The sequence below is a fragment of the Narcine bancroftii genome, chromosome 2 (assembly GCF_036971445.1).
Source record: "Narcine bancroftii isolate sNarBan1 chromosome 2, sNarBan1.hap1, whole genome shotgun sequence".
Lineage (NCBI taxonomy): Eukaryota > Metazoa > Chordata > Chondrichthyes > Torpediniformes > Narcinidae > Narcine > Narcine bancroftii.
This window is the reverse complement of record NC_091470.1, coordinates 227,157,065-227,172,044: the sequence shown is the minus strand read 5'-3', so window position 1 is coordinate 227,172,044 and position 14,980 is coordinate 227,157,065. Positions and strand designations below refer to the sequence as shown.

Below are 14,980 nucleotides of genomic sequence, written 5' to 3'. Positions count from 1 at the left end.
ATCAATGTGGAACTGGTTTACAGACATTTATTCTCTGCTGTTGAACATACTGGAAAGTCTTAATTATCAGGAGAGCTTGGACAAACTTGGATTGTTTTCCCTGTAATGTTGGAGACTGAGGAGAAATCTGGTAAAAGTATTTTTAACATGAAAGGCATAGATAGAAATGGTCGTCAGAATTATTTTCCCAGGCCTGAAATAACAAATACTGAAGGTGTATAGCTTTTTGTCAAGATGGAGAAAGTTTAAAGGAGATTTGCAAGGCAACTTTTTTTTTATTGGTACAGTGAGTAGGTACCAGGAACATCCTGCCAGGACATCTGATAGCAAGGTTCATGAGGCACGTGATCAGGCAGGGAATAAAAGGATATAGGCCACATACAGGCAGATAAAATTCGTTAGATTGGCATTATGTCATGGTGAGCCAGAGATCCTGATCCTTTGCTGTACTGTTCTATCTCCAGCTGGTATCCTGTCTAACTGCACCATATGCATGGATAATGCAGAAGTAATTCAGTGTGGTTTGGGAACTGAGTGGGAAAAAGCTGACAATATTGTACTGCAAAAGCAATTAAATGTTGCACAACCCAATAAAGGTCTAGAAATTCATCTGCCCTTTTTTTCAGCATTCATATAGCATTGACAATCTCCCTTCTGTTGCTTTGAAATAATCCAAAACAAATATCGGGTAATTTGTTAGCACCAATTTCAAAACTGCACTGGCAGGCTCACTTCGGGAAAGCTGCAGGAATGATGCATTGAATTTCCCACAGTCCTGACCTGAGGTTCATTTGAGATCTCTGAAGACCACATGCTCAGTCCCAACTGAGTGCATGCGCTGCTTTCAAATTCGAGTGCAGGAGCCTTACCACGTGCTCTCTGCTCAGGTGTGACATACTTTGCTGCTCACTGCATTGCAGAAGCCATAATAAAACCCGTTACTGGCAAAGTGAAGCATATTTGATTTTTTAAAATCGATAAATAGATGTATAGGTGTGTATAGATGTAGTCAGAAGTCTGTGCATGTCCTTCTGCAAGTTGAGATGTAAAGGCGGAAAAACTCCGCCAAAACGCATAATCATCTACCTTTCTGAATGTATGGAGGCCGTCTCCGAGCCGCATATTCCAACCCCTCTCCTAGAGGGATAATCTCTGCAGCACAGCCCTCCGCCGATCGATCTGAATGTACAACCGCACTAAGCGGCTGTTTAGGAGTGGACTGATGATACTGTCAGCCTGTGACCATCTCCCCACTCAACCCTCTCCCTCCAAGTCAGGGGCAGCAGGGATTGCGGGGACTGGTGGGGCAGTGAGAGCCATCAGGGACGGCTGGTGCAGGCTGAGACAGCCACACTGGGCCGCTTTCTGTGGCTCAAAATGCGGCAGAGCAATGGCCATCTTCTCTAACCATAAATCCCCTGCACAGCTGGAACTGTTCTGGGAACCATAGAGCGGTTTTAGCTGCCTGGGGTATTATGGGTAGGGAAGGCAGTCATTTCTCTGCTGCATATTTATGCCTGGTGGCGCTACAGCACCAGATGCCCCGTCTCCGTCAGATCTGGAGGGCACTACAAGGTGCCTCCAGATATTAATGGGACACTGGAGCAGCCTTTTAGGGCTGCAGTCTGAAAGGCAAATTCCAGTTTTTTTCCATTCACTCCGTAGTCGGTCTCAAGGCGGAGGCCTGACATGAGATGGCCTAATGTTAATGCCATCCAGTTGGAGTGTGCCCAGATGGAATATTAGGTATTGCTCCTCTAATTTACGGGTGATCTTGGTTTGACAGTAAATGAAGTCATGGACAGATGTCAGCATGGGTGTGGGGCACTGAATTGAAATGGTTGGCCACTGGGGGATCCCTGTCATTGATGTGGACAGAGTGAAAGTGCTCAGTGAGGTGAAATGCCCTGGCTAATCAAGGAACCTATCAATCTCTGTCTTAAATACACCCAATGACCTGACCTCCACAACTGCCTGTGGCAACAAATTCCACAGATTTACCACTCTTTGATTTTTATGGAACCAACAACATCTGGAATTTCTGGCCACTTAAGTTTTAGAGGGAACCTGCTGAAACCAACTATGGTGACAATAAGTGCAGCAGAGGTGTTCTTGACTTGAAATAACTTCCCACTCAGACTTTCTCAAGTTTTCTGAGGGTGAACAGCCCCAGTTGTGATTCAGATCAGTTTGACTGAAAAGCTCACTGGAGACCAACTGTAGGCTCTACCCTTCTATCAGTGTTGTTTGGGCACACTGGAAGCCAGGGGAACAGCATCAGGGAAAACAGATCTGACACCCAAGGAGACTATTTGACTGGCATTAACATTCACAGACACATGCACAAATTAATTCATGAATTCAATTATTAGTTAAAATGAGCCTTCCAGCAACTACTGTCAAAATTTTAGGCTGAAATTCCTAGATCGTAATGGTCCAATTTAAAAATAATTCATTGATAATTGTGACAGAACGAGCATACCAGCATTTTGGGCAGGTAAGATGGAAACTGAAGTTAAACCTCAAAAGTAAATGAACAGTAACATCAGTCAAAGGAGTGTCACAGCTCAAACTCCAGGGAAGTTTTGTAATGGTGACAGTTTTAACACCCGTGTGACCAGTAAAGCCTCCACATAGAATACTGCAACACAGAAAATGGGCCATTCAGTCCTTCTAGTCTGTGTTGACCATTATTCCGCTTGTCCTACTGACCTGCTCCCATTCCATAACCCTCCAGTCCTCTCCCATTCATGTATCTATCCAATTTATTCTTAAAACTTAAGATCAAGCCCACATTCACCACATCAGATGGCACCTCATTCCATACTCCCACCACTCTCTGAGTGGAGAACTTTCTCCTAATGTTTCCCCCGAAACCTTTCCCCTTTCAGCTTAAAACTATGATCTCTCATATTTATTCCCCCAATCTGAGTGGAAAGAGCCTACTCGTATTCAACTATGGTTGAATGGGAGATGCTTGAGAGTAGCGGGAGATAACTATTTGTCAGATTGGAAACTGGTGACTACTGGTGTTGTGTAATAACATGTTTATTTGTTTCAGGGGTCCAAGGTATTTTATTAACCAACAATTCCCAATAAGACACGTTGGCATTGTACTGAAAGATTGGCAAGATCGTCAACTGAGACCTGAAGCTGATGTAGGCCCTTTTACTGTCTCGCCTTTAGATCAGATCAAGATAGTTTGCATTCCTAAGGAGGTTAGTATCACTTTCATTTACAGAATTCAGTGACTTTTTGCAGTTGTACTATAAAAATTTGGATGATGTGCATTAATAGTTCTCAAACCTCTTTTCCTCTCAGAGGATTTCTTTACTTATTCTATGAAAGGGACACTGGGCAACACTAATGGCGACTTTTTGTCAGACAATTTTGTGTAACGTTACATGTTCTGCACTATTATGTGACAATAAAGGAATCTTGAATCTACTGTGGTTCACCCATGAGCCACCAATTGTCTGGGTGGAAGTTGGGGGGGTGGGGGGAGGAATGTGGGCTAGTGAGCTTGAGCCCCAACCCAGACAATCGATGGAATTTTTGTTTTGGTGTGAACATTTTGTTGCCGTTTTTGTCAAAATTACAATCTTGTTTTACATTGGATTTGCTTATAATATCATTAATATTTACTTCTGCTTTGTTAATGCCACCACCTAAAACAAACTGACAGACCACAGGCTGACAAATAGTGGAGTGTATCACTTTTACTATTTTCCACGAACAATGCCCTAATCGGCGTATCTATATGGCTGCAGCAACGAAGAATTTCGGAGCATCTGCACGTGGCCTTGGACGATAAACTCTCACGATCAGCATTATCATCTTTGCAATGTTTAAACATTCATATGAATCCACGTTGCCACATTGCTATTCCTGACAACGCAGCTTTTCCCCCCCTCTTTGGATTCTCTTTCTTGAGTCTTTAGGCCCAACATTTTGAGGGGTATCAGTTTACTGGTGACTTGGTTCTGATATTGCCAGAATTTGAGCTATTCAGCCTGATGGGGAGAACTGCAGAGATTCTAAACTACAAAATTAAAATCTAGTCAGATCAGACAAAGTTGCCTCACCACAATGGCACAAGTATGAAAGGTAATAGATAGAGCAGGGTTCTCCTGAAGGCGTCCCCCTAAAGAACAAGTATGCCGCTTTGGCTGCTGTTGAGGGGGTCGACGTACCAGGGCTGAGTTGTAGTGATCAGATCTCTGGCAAGGAGTCTGGTCTTATGACTAGGAAGGGATAAGAAGAGGCACGGGATTGTGATAGGTGATTCTATAGATAGAAGGTTCTGTGGAGGAGGTTCGATATCTCATATGGTATGTTGCCTCCCTGGTGCAAGGGTACGGGATATTATAGATTGAGTCCGTGGTATACTGAGGGGGGGGGGGAGAGAGAACAGCCAGATGTCAGGGGCCAATGACATGGGGAGGAAGGTTGTGGAGGTCATGCAGGGTGAGTTTGGGGAGCTAGGTTAAAGGACAGGACTTCCAGGAGAGCAATCTCAGGATTGCTACCAGTGCTATGCGCACGTGAGGTTAGAAATAGAAAGATAGTGCAGCTAAACACGTGGCTGAAAATCTGGTTCAGGAGGGAGGGCTTTAGATTTGTAGATAATTGGGTCACATTCCAGAGAAGGTGGGAACTGTTCTGGCGGGATGGTTTACATCTTAACTGGAAAGGGACAAATATTCTTTCAGGAGGGTTTGCTAGCGTGTGTCTGGTGGGTTTAAACTCGATGTGGAGGGGGAGGGGAACCAGAGTGAAAGAATAAACATAGGGGAGAGGATGAAATTGAAGACCAAGAAGTTGTATGTACCATTCATAATCAACGGACAGCAAGAGAAGGAGATTTTATTCAATGCATTTATTTCAATGCAAGGAGTATTGTGAAAAAAGTAGAAGTGCTTAGAGTATGGATAGATACTTGGAATTATGATGTGGTAGCCATTAGTGAAACATAGCTGCAGGAGGGGTGTGATTGGCAACTAAATATACCAGGATTTTGTTGCTTCAGGTGTGATAGAATAGGGGGAAGAAGAGGGGGAGATGTTGCACTGTTTGTTAGAGAAAGTATTGTTTGTTAGAGGAAGTATTGCAACGGAACTTTGGAAGGATAGATTAGAGGGCTCATCTAGAGAAACACTATGTGTAGAATTGAGGAGTGGGGAAGAAATGGTAACACTTATGGGGGTGCATTATAGACCACCTAATATGGAGAGGGAACTGGAGGAACAAATTTGTAAGGAAATGGCAGATATTTGTAGTAAACAGCGGGTTGTGATTGTGGGAGATTTTAACTTTCCACACAATGACTGGGATGCGCAAACTATAAATGGGCTGGATGGTTTGGAGTTTGTTAAATGTGTGCAGGATAGTTTTCAACATCAATATGTAGAGGTACCAACTAGAGAGGTACAGTGTTGGATCTGCTATTTGGAAATGAGATAGGTCAGGTGATGGAGGGGTGTGTGTGTGTGTGTGTGTGGGGAGCACTTTGGGTCCAGTGATCACAATACTATTGGTTTCAAAATAATTATGGAGAAAGATAGGTCTGGACCCAGGGTTCAGATTGTTGATTGGAGAAAGGCTAATTTTGAGAAGATGAGAATGGATTTGGAAGGTGTGACTGGGAAAAATAGTTTTATGGGAAGGATGTAGAAGGAAAATGGAGAGCATTCAAAGATGAAATTTTATGGGTACAGAGACAGTATGTTCCTGTTAGGTTGAAAGTAAAGCTTAAAAGTTTTAGGTAGCTTTGGTTTTCAAGGGTTATTGGAAATGTGGTTCAGAAAAAGAGAAGTGTACAAAAATTCTAGACAGCATGAAGTAAATTAGGTGTTAGAGGAACATAAAGAATGTAAAAAGAATCTTAAGAAGGAAATTAGTAAGGCTAAGAGGAGATATGAGGTTGCTTTGTCAAGTAAGGTGAAAATTAATCCAAAGGTTTCTGCAGATATATTAGGAACAAAAAGATAGTGAGGGATAATCATCCTTGAGGATGAGAGTAGACGACTATGTATGGAGCCAAAGGAGACGGGGGAGATTTTGAACAATTTTTTTTTTCAATATTTACTAAGGAGAAGGATATTGATCTGTGTAAAGTAAAGGAAATAAGTAGAGAAGTGATGGAAACGATGAGAATTAAAGAAGAGGAAGTACTGGCACTTTTAAGGAAAATAAAGGTGGATAAGTCTCCAGGTCCTGACAAGATATTCCCTCGGACCTTGAGGGATGTTAGTGTAGAAATAGTAGGGGCTTTGAAATGTCATTAGTAATGGGAATGGTGCCAGAGGATTGGAGGGTAGCTCATGTAGTTCCATTGTTTAAAAAAGTTGCTAGGAGTAAATCTAGTAATTATAGACCTGTAAGTTTGACGTCATTGGTGGGTAAGTTAATGGAAAATATTCTTAGAGATGGTATATATGAATATTTGGACAGACAGGGTTTATTAGACATGGATTTGTGAGGGGAAGATCATGTTTGACAAACCTTACTGAATTTTTAGTAGGTTACTAGGAAAGTTGATGAAGGTAAGGCAGTGGATGTTGTATATCTGAGCCTTAGTAAGGTCTTTGATAAGGTTCCTTAGGAAAGGTTAGTTAGGAAGGTTCAATCATTAGGTATTAACGTTGAAGTAGTAAAATGGATTCAGCTATGGTTAAATGGGAGATGCTTGAGAGTAGCGGGAGATAACTATTTGTCAGATTGGAAACTGGTGACTACTGGTGTGCCTCAGGGTTCAGTATGGGGTCCATTACTATTTTTCATATACATTCATGTTCTGGATGATGGGGTGGTGAATTGGATTAGTAAGTATGATACTAAGATAGATGGAGTTGTGGATAGTGAAGAAGGGTTTTAAAGTTTGCATGAGAATTAAGCCAGTTAGAAGAGTGGGCTGAAAGATGGCAGATGGAGTTTAATGCAGATAAGTGTGAGGTGTTCCATTTTGGTAGGGCTAATCAAAAGAGGAACTACATGGTGAATGGTAGGGCATTGAAGAGTGCAGTAGAACAGAGGGATCTTGGAATAATGGTACATAGTTCCCTGAAGGTGAAGTTACATGTGGATAGGGTGATGAAGAAAACTTATGGTATGTTGGCCTTTATAAATCAGAGCATTGAGTATAGGAGCTGGGATGTTATGTTAAAATTGTACAAGGCATTAGTGAGGCCAAACGTATTGTGTACAGTTTTGGTCATCAAAGTATAGGAAAGATATTAACAAATTGGAGAGAGTGCAAAGAAGATTTACCAGAATGTTGCCAGGGTTACAGGGCCTAAGTTACAGGGAAAGGTTAAATAAGTTAGGTCTTTATTCTTTGGAGCATAAAAGGTTGAGAGGGGATTTGATTGAGGTATTTAAAATTATTAGGGGTGGAGAGGCTTTTTCCTTTAAGAAAGAGGGAGATACAAATGAGAGGTCATGAGTTGAGAGTTGGGGGGGGGGGGCAAACGTTTAGAGGAAACATGAGGTGGGATTTCTTTATTCAGAGAGTGGAATGAGCTTCCAGACGAAGGGGCAGAGCAGGCTTGATATTCTCATTTAAAGAGAAGTTGGATATGTATATGGATGGGAAAGGAATGGAGGGTTACGGATTGAGTGTAGGTCAGTGAGGTTAGGTGGGAGTAAGTGTTCAGCATGGACTAGAATGCCCAAGTTGGCCTATTCTATCCAGTGCCCAAGGTGTGATTGGTAGATGCTGGATAAGCAAGTTTTCCAGTTGCTTGAGAGTCACTCTTACAATGTCTAGCTAATACACCTGCATTAAAAATGAACAGTTAAAAATACTCTACTGTACTTTACACTGAACAAGGGTGAAACACAAAAGTCTGTAGATGCTATGATTATAGTAAAAACACACCAAAATGCTGGAGGAACACAGCCGACTTTTTTCAGCGTCCATAGGAGACAAAGATATATTGCCAACATTTCAGGCCTGTACCTTTACAAGGAATAAGCAAGGATAAACCAGAAGCAGGAAATCTCAGAGACTCTCAGAATTCGGACAATGCTGGATTGGGGAGGAATCCAGACCAACGAAAGGTGTTAATTGGATATGATAAGGGACAAAGTAAGAATTAATAATTTCTGTGCGAAAGGAGACAGGGAAGGGAGAAACAGGGTAAGGAGATGGGAAGAATGAGCAGGGTGGGGAACACACACACTCACACTTGCACAATCTTCTGTCTCTCCCTTTTGTCTCATTGTGACCAGTGTGGCATCTTGTTATTACTCCCCTCTGTGCTGATTTTATTATTTTTTACTGAAAAATAGTTATTATCCATAAATTTATAAAAAGAAAACTGTTCAAAGTCACTTCAAGTCCATCGTTTTGTATCCATCACTGTACATTGTTACATTCATTTGCTTTTTACACCATTGCCACTCCTGTGACACCTTGTCATTACTCCTGCCTCTGTTGTTTGAGGGGCTTCCCCTCTATATAGGCCCCTCAATGTCCGGTAATGGAAGGATTCTAAATTGTAGTCCTTCCCCTCAGCACCCTTGCGTTGGCTGCGCCAAACCTCAGTACATCTCTCAGCATATATGCCTGCAGCCTGGAATGTGGCAGCATTTCAGAACCAGCTTCTCCCTGTGCTGAAAGACCGAGTTGATTGTCTTGCAGCAGTTCTGGATGTCTGAATCTGTGTGCATCCTCAGGACAGCCCATAAATCAGAGTCCTGTGTCATGCTGCTGCTGGGGTTGAATTGTGACAAAGACCGTCGTCCTTCTCCACACACTATTCAAGAATCTGCATTCTGTAAAGAGGTGGGTGACTGTCTCCACTCCACTGCCATCATCTTGTGCAATATTGTACAGGAAGGTTCTGACTGGGAGGGCAACCAGCCTGGCCAAGTCCTGGTGCTTGTTCATGAGCAGTGGTGATGGGGCATTTTGCCAGATGACCTGGATGGTCTGGTCTTGGAACTACCTCACCATGTCCATTGATTGTCATCTTTAAGTTACTGCAGGACATTCCATGTTGACCACTGCCTGATAGCCTTGTGGTCAAAGGTGTTCGGGAAAACTTTTTGATGAGGGATAAGTGGTGTGGTGTGGCAAAGTCCAGCTAACTGGGACAATGCGTGGCAACGGGGCCAGGCCCATTCTTTGCAATATTTGGGAGAGGTAGAACCTCAGCACATAGCAACACTGCTGAGATTGTACCCTGGGGAATGGTCCCTTCATTTAAATGAACTAAATGGGTTCTGCTGGGAGTCAGGGATTAGACTGTTTTCTCCCTCTCCATAACATGAATGTTGTGCGCCAGTCTTCCAGGACTGGAATCAGTACTGTTAGCCATGAATTTATATTCTGATTCCTTTTTTGCATTATTTTCTGAGATTTTTATTTTCAGTCTCAAGTTGTTCCTTATTACGTAAAATAATAATAGCTGCGGAAGGATTTAGGTTCAAATCATTCTGGTGAGATTGATATCCCTTGTATCTCATGGATGATGTGGGTTGTTTGTCCTGTGTGACACAGAACCAAATGAAGAAGATGCTTAAAATATTAGCAAGTGAGTGGGAGGAGAACATCCCTCCATGTCACCTCCTAGAATCAGTGCAGCAATGACATGTCCCATGAAGCCTCAATCTTACCCTCAGAACAAGATTCTACTGCTGAACCCGCCATGTACCCTTCTCCAGATAGAGGTCCATGAAATAGTCCTGGACAAGGAAGATGTCTACAGCTGATGCAGGGGAGTGGTTGAAAATGAGCTTGGTGGGCTGACTTGCTATGTCCATGTTTTATGGTGTGTTGTCTGCTCTGCTATTGGAGTAATTTCTTGCCCCTATAACAACATCTTTACCTTGCCTCTTTGGCAGTGTGGTAGTGCATCGCTGCTCGAGAATCCTGGGTTCGATCCTGACCCCTGGTGCTCTCTGTGTGGAGTTTATGCATTCTTACTGTGACCATGTTGTTACCTCTGGCTGTTTTCTACCCACATCTTGAAGATATGCAGATGGGAGGTTAATTGGCCACTTTAAATAGTGTGTAGATGGGATGGAAATTAGAGTAAGTAAGCTTTAAAATGATCTAGTTGAGGGTACAGATGGCTTTGAGCTAGGATGAATGACCTGTGTTCTAAGGAAATGTGGAAAAATATTGAAATGTGCAAAGTCATTCAGCCACAGCGAATGTCAAATATATAAATGAACCTGCCTCACAAATTTCTGCCAAAGTATGCTGTGATTTCATTCATGAAAAATGCACCAGAGAATAATGAACAAATTGGAGGAAACTCAGGATAATCTAATGAAGGAACCCATTTGACAGAGTTTATATTGTGCATCATGGAGCTGACAGCCCTTGGACATTTAATGAGGTTTTTGTTAACAGTTACTTCTATCCACTTACAGAAATGCCCACCAAAGAATCACAAACGTCATCAATCCCAATGGAAAATTCCAATGAAAAGACAGTTGCCAAAAAGACCTTTTGCTCTGAATGCAATTGATTCCCCTCACAGTCACCAGGAAGGAAAGGGGTGAGTTCATTTGTCATGCTCGAGTTGAGAATGGTTTGTTAGTAGTTTAAGTACAGTGAGCCAATATATTTAAAATAGAGTTTTAATCACAGTGAATTTTTAAGATAACATTTTGTGGTAGAACAGGAGAACATGAAGGTCACAATCAGTTTGGTGACAAGATTTTTATTTTTTTTTTAATTTAGAGATATAGTATCGTAACAGGCCCTTCTGGCCCATGAGCCAATGCCACCCAAATATTCCAATTAACCTACAAACCACTTGCGATTTTGGAATGTGGGAGGAAGTCAGAGCACCCAGGAAAGTCCCACACAGGTTATGGGGAGAACATCTTTACAGATAGCACTGGATTTGAACCTGGGTTGCTGGCACTATAATAGCGTTGTGCTAACGGAGAAGGCACGAGGTTTTGCATGAGGTATCAAAAATCATTAAAGGTCTTTTTCAGTTTCATCTTCTGTTAAAGTACATCTAATACCTCCCAACAATGCTAACCTGGATTTCTGTGTGCAAGTCTTCTCAGAGCTTCCAGAGTTGAAGTGAGAGAGGTACCAATTTGTTGACATTTTTAAATATGCTGGTTATATGTCTTCTCAAGGCTCATTTGGTCACCATTTGTGCCCAAATGTCCCACAGATGTGAAGAATTTTAGATCTTTTTTGACAGATTTTTCTGTTGAAAAATGACCTGGACTTCATAACACTGAAGGCAGGGGCCTTCCAAGTTTCCCCTCAGTCCAGTGCACCTGTTCAGTGCATACAGGTGAATAATGTTAATTAGTTGAACAGCTCGGGCAGTGAGAAAGAAGTTGCTCTGAGAATCAGTGAAACCAAACAGGTCCTTGGGCAAAATCCCTCAACACAACTTCTGTCTCTCCATTAAACTGATGATCCCATGCACAGTTGGCCATACATCTTTAAGGATCTTCTGCTGACAGAATAGACAGTTCAAGTAGTTTCTTTTAAAAAAAATTCAATACAGTAAAACTCTAATAACCCACTATCCAAAAATCTGGAAATATCGGCACATTTCCTTCCAACATGCTGGGGCTGCCTCTCCTGTGCTTCCTTCTGACTTGCCAGCGCACAGTTCCCATCTATTTATTTTAGTTTACTGGGACCTCGATCCTGCGCTCTCTTTAAACATACCATATCCCACACCACCCTTTAAACTTACTGGGTTCGGTGGGAAATTTACTGTGCAACCAATGCTGTGAAACCAATTTTTAAATAGGGGAATTAGTAACATGTTAGGGTATTAGGAATGACATCCAATTGCCTGGTGAATCTGCTAATCGATAGGCACCATAATCCCAAACGTGACAGATTATCAGAGTTTTACATATTCTCTTCTCTTATAACAAGTGATATATGAGTAATTCATGTTACAATGTCTACTGCAGTGATTCTCAACCTTTTTCTTTTCATGCACTTTAAGGTGGTATGTGGGTCGAAAGAAAAGGTTTGAAAACCAGTTTTAGTCGTACCTAATTGACTCGTTATGTGCATGGTTTCATCTTTGGCTTGGCTTCGCGGACGAAGATTTATGGAGGGGGTAAAAAGTCCACGTCAGCTGCAGGCTCGTTTGTGGCTGACAAGTCCGATGCGGGACAGGCAGACACGATTGCAGCGGTTGCAAGGGAAAATTGGTTGGTTGGGGTTGGGTGTTGGGTTTTTCCTCCTTTGCCTTTTGTCAGTGAGGTGGGCTCTGCGGTCTTCTTCAAAGGAGGTTGCTGCCCGCCAAACTGTGAGGCGCCAAGATGCACGGTTTGAGGCGTTATCAGCCCACTGGCGGTGGTCAATGTGGCAGCCACCAAGAGATTTCTTTAGGCAGTCCTTGTACCTTTTCTTTGGTGCACCTCTGTCACGGTGGCCAGTGGAGAGCTCGCCATATAATACGATCTTGGGAAGGCGATGGTCCTCCATTCTGGAGACGTGACCCATCCAGCGCAGCTGGATCTTCAGCAGCGTGGACTCGATGCTGTTGACCTCTGCCATCTCGAGTACTTCGACGTTAGGGGTGTAAGCGCTCCAATGGATGTTGAGGATGGAGCAGAGACAACGCTGGTGGAAGCGTTCTAGGAGCCGTAGGTGGTGCCGGTAGAGGACCCATGATTCGGAGCCGAACAGGAGTGTGGGTATGACAACGGCTCTGTATACGCTTATCTTTGTGAGGTTTTTCAGTTGGTTGTTTTTCCAGACTCTTTTGTGTAGTCTTCCAAAGGCGCTATTTGCCTTGGCGAGTCTGTTGTCTATCTCATTGTCGATCCTTGCATCTGATGAAATGGTGCAGCCGAGATAGGTAAACTGGTTGACCGTTTTGAGTTTTGTGTGCCCGATGGAGATGTGGGGGGGCTGGTAGTCATGGTGGGGAGCTGGCTGATGGAGGACCTCAGTTTTCTTCAGGCTGACTTCCAGGCCAAACATTTTGGCAGTTTCCGCAAAGCAGGACGTCAAGCGCTGAAGAGCTGGCTCTGAATGGGCAACTAAAGCGGCATCGTCTGCAAAGAGTGCATGGTTTCATAACTCCAAAGGAAATGGGCCAATGACAATTTTCCTTAAGCAAAATATTTCAGTAACAATTAGGTCTAGAGCAATGATTCTCATACTTCCCTTCCCACTCACATACCACCTTAAGCAATCCCTTGCTAATCACATAGTACCGATGGCATCGGGATTACTTAAAGTGGTATGTGAGTGGAAAGAAAAAGGTTGAGAACCACTGGTTTACTGCTTATGGGTCTTGTCTGTGCTATAGATTCCTTCGACATATTTTGTGTTATTTTTTTCTAATTTGTCATTTTTTTTCCCAGCCATGTGCTCATGTCAAAGAGTGATAGTTCGATCCACATCTCAAAATCTATGCAACCTTTTGAAGATCTAGCATTACGAAGAGCTAAAGTCCTTCACAGTTTAAAGACCGTAAGTACTAAGCTGAAAACTTCAGCAGGAAAGAATTGAGAAAAATCTTTGCAAAGCAGCATCAACTATTTACTAATGGGATGAACTGTTAAGAGTAAATCTATTTACTCTGGGCAGAATCAAGTATAGGTGTCCAAAATCCAGTTTGTGAGTCATGTTTAAGCTCCCATTCTTGCAATTATACTAGTTTTCATGCAGTCAGTAAAATAGTTTTATGTTTGTTTCTTGGATGATATTTTGCCCTTTTGATTTGAACAGTGGTAATAATGGAGTTCATGCTACCCATTTGCCCATTCTTTTCTAATAAATTGGATTTGGGGCCAAAAAAGTTGAAAGTATCCTCCAAAACTTAACTGATTTGAGTTTAGATCTAACCTAAAAATGACTTTAGCATTTTGATGCAAACTGACCTGGTAAAACCTGGGTGGCACGGTTGACATCAGGGATGGTGTAATGCTGTTTCAGCACCAGCGATCAGGACTAGGGTTCGAATTCTGTGTTGTCTGCAAGGAGTTTGTACATTATCCCCATGTCTACATGGGTTTTCCCAGGGGCTCCGGTTTCCTCCCACCGCTCGAAACGTACCGGAAGTTGTGGGTCAATTTGATGTTATTGGGCGGCACAGGCTCGTGGGTTGAAAAGGCCTGTTACCATGCTGTATGTCTAAATTTAAAATAACCTAAACTGTGATCTGCACTGGTTGTAAACACTTGAGTATAACATTCAGGTACTTGGCCTGTGTTTATTCCACATTGGTCCGATTGGTTGGACCAGCGGTCCTAAAAGGAACCCCAGCATTTTGCTCTGAAAGCATGACAATGCAATGTTGCCACTGAATTTAATGGGGCTGGGAGGCTCATAGGATATTCTCACTCCTTGCTTGTCTTCTTTTGGAACAAGATAACATCTCAAACAAATTAAAAACACTATTGGGAAACTTTGGTGAAAATGGACTTCAGGTTCAAATTAGATTTTGTTTTCCTCCAATAATGGCCATCTCTTACCCGCTTTAGGCAGACAGCTAAATGAAGTCTAAAATCAGCTGGACGTTAAGAGGGATGGGTGCCAGGAGGTTTTGAGTGGGACTAAGTCACTCTTATGAAGTCAGGATTTTTGATGCATTCATGAATGGAAAAAGGCTGGTTAAGTATGTAGGTGACAAATGTTTTGATAAGTGTTTCAACCCCATGAACAAGAGAAGTGAGTTTTGACCAGGTGGATGGTGTCATGACTTTGCAATTAGGTGTCCTTGGTGAAGTACATCTTAGAGTTAACAGGATGCGGGACGTGCGCTGGCCTTGCTCTCAGGGAATGGAAGGAAAGGACAGTGGCCAGACGTGAGGAGTTTTAACGGGAGAAGCCAAATATGGTTTCATCTCTAGAGCTATAAGAGAATTATTTTTAAATTCTTTAGGTTTTAATTTTAATTTAGACATTCAGCATGCTTTTTCTATCGGCCCATGAGTCCGTGTCGCTCAATTACACCCAAGTACCTACAGCCCCTGTACATTTTGGTGGGTGGGAGGAAACTGAAACACCCGGAGGAAA

General features: G+C 42.6%; 1 protein-coding gene across 6 annotated transcripts in view; it reads left to right on the top strand.

Annotated features, from left to right (window-relative positions):
- Positions 1-14,980, top strand: part of LOC138755109 (regulator of G-protein signaling 22-like) — a 158,211-nt gene that overhangs the window by 47,526 nt on the left and 95,705 nt on the right. For all 6 annotated transcript variants that reach the window (XM_069920412.1, XM_069920414.1, XM_069920413.1 and 3 more), the window contains 3 exons: positions 3,062-3,218; positions 10,384-10,511; positions 13,324-13,432. In XM_069920412.1, the coding sequence (XP_069776513.1) occupies positions 3,062-3,218; positions 10,384-10,511; positions 13,324-13,432 (394 nt within the window). The remainder of the gene's footprint in view (positions 1-3,061; positions 3,219-10,383; positions 10,512-13,323; positions 13,433-14,980) is intronic.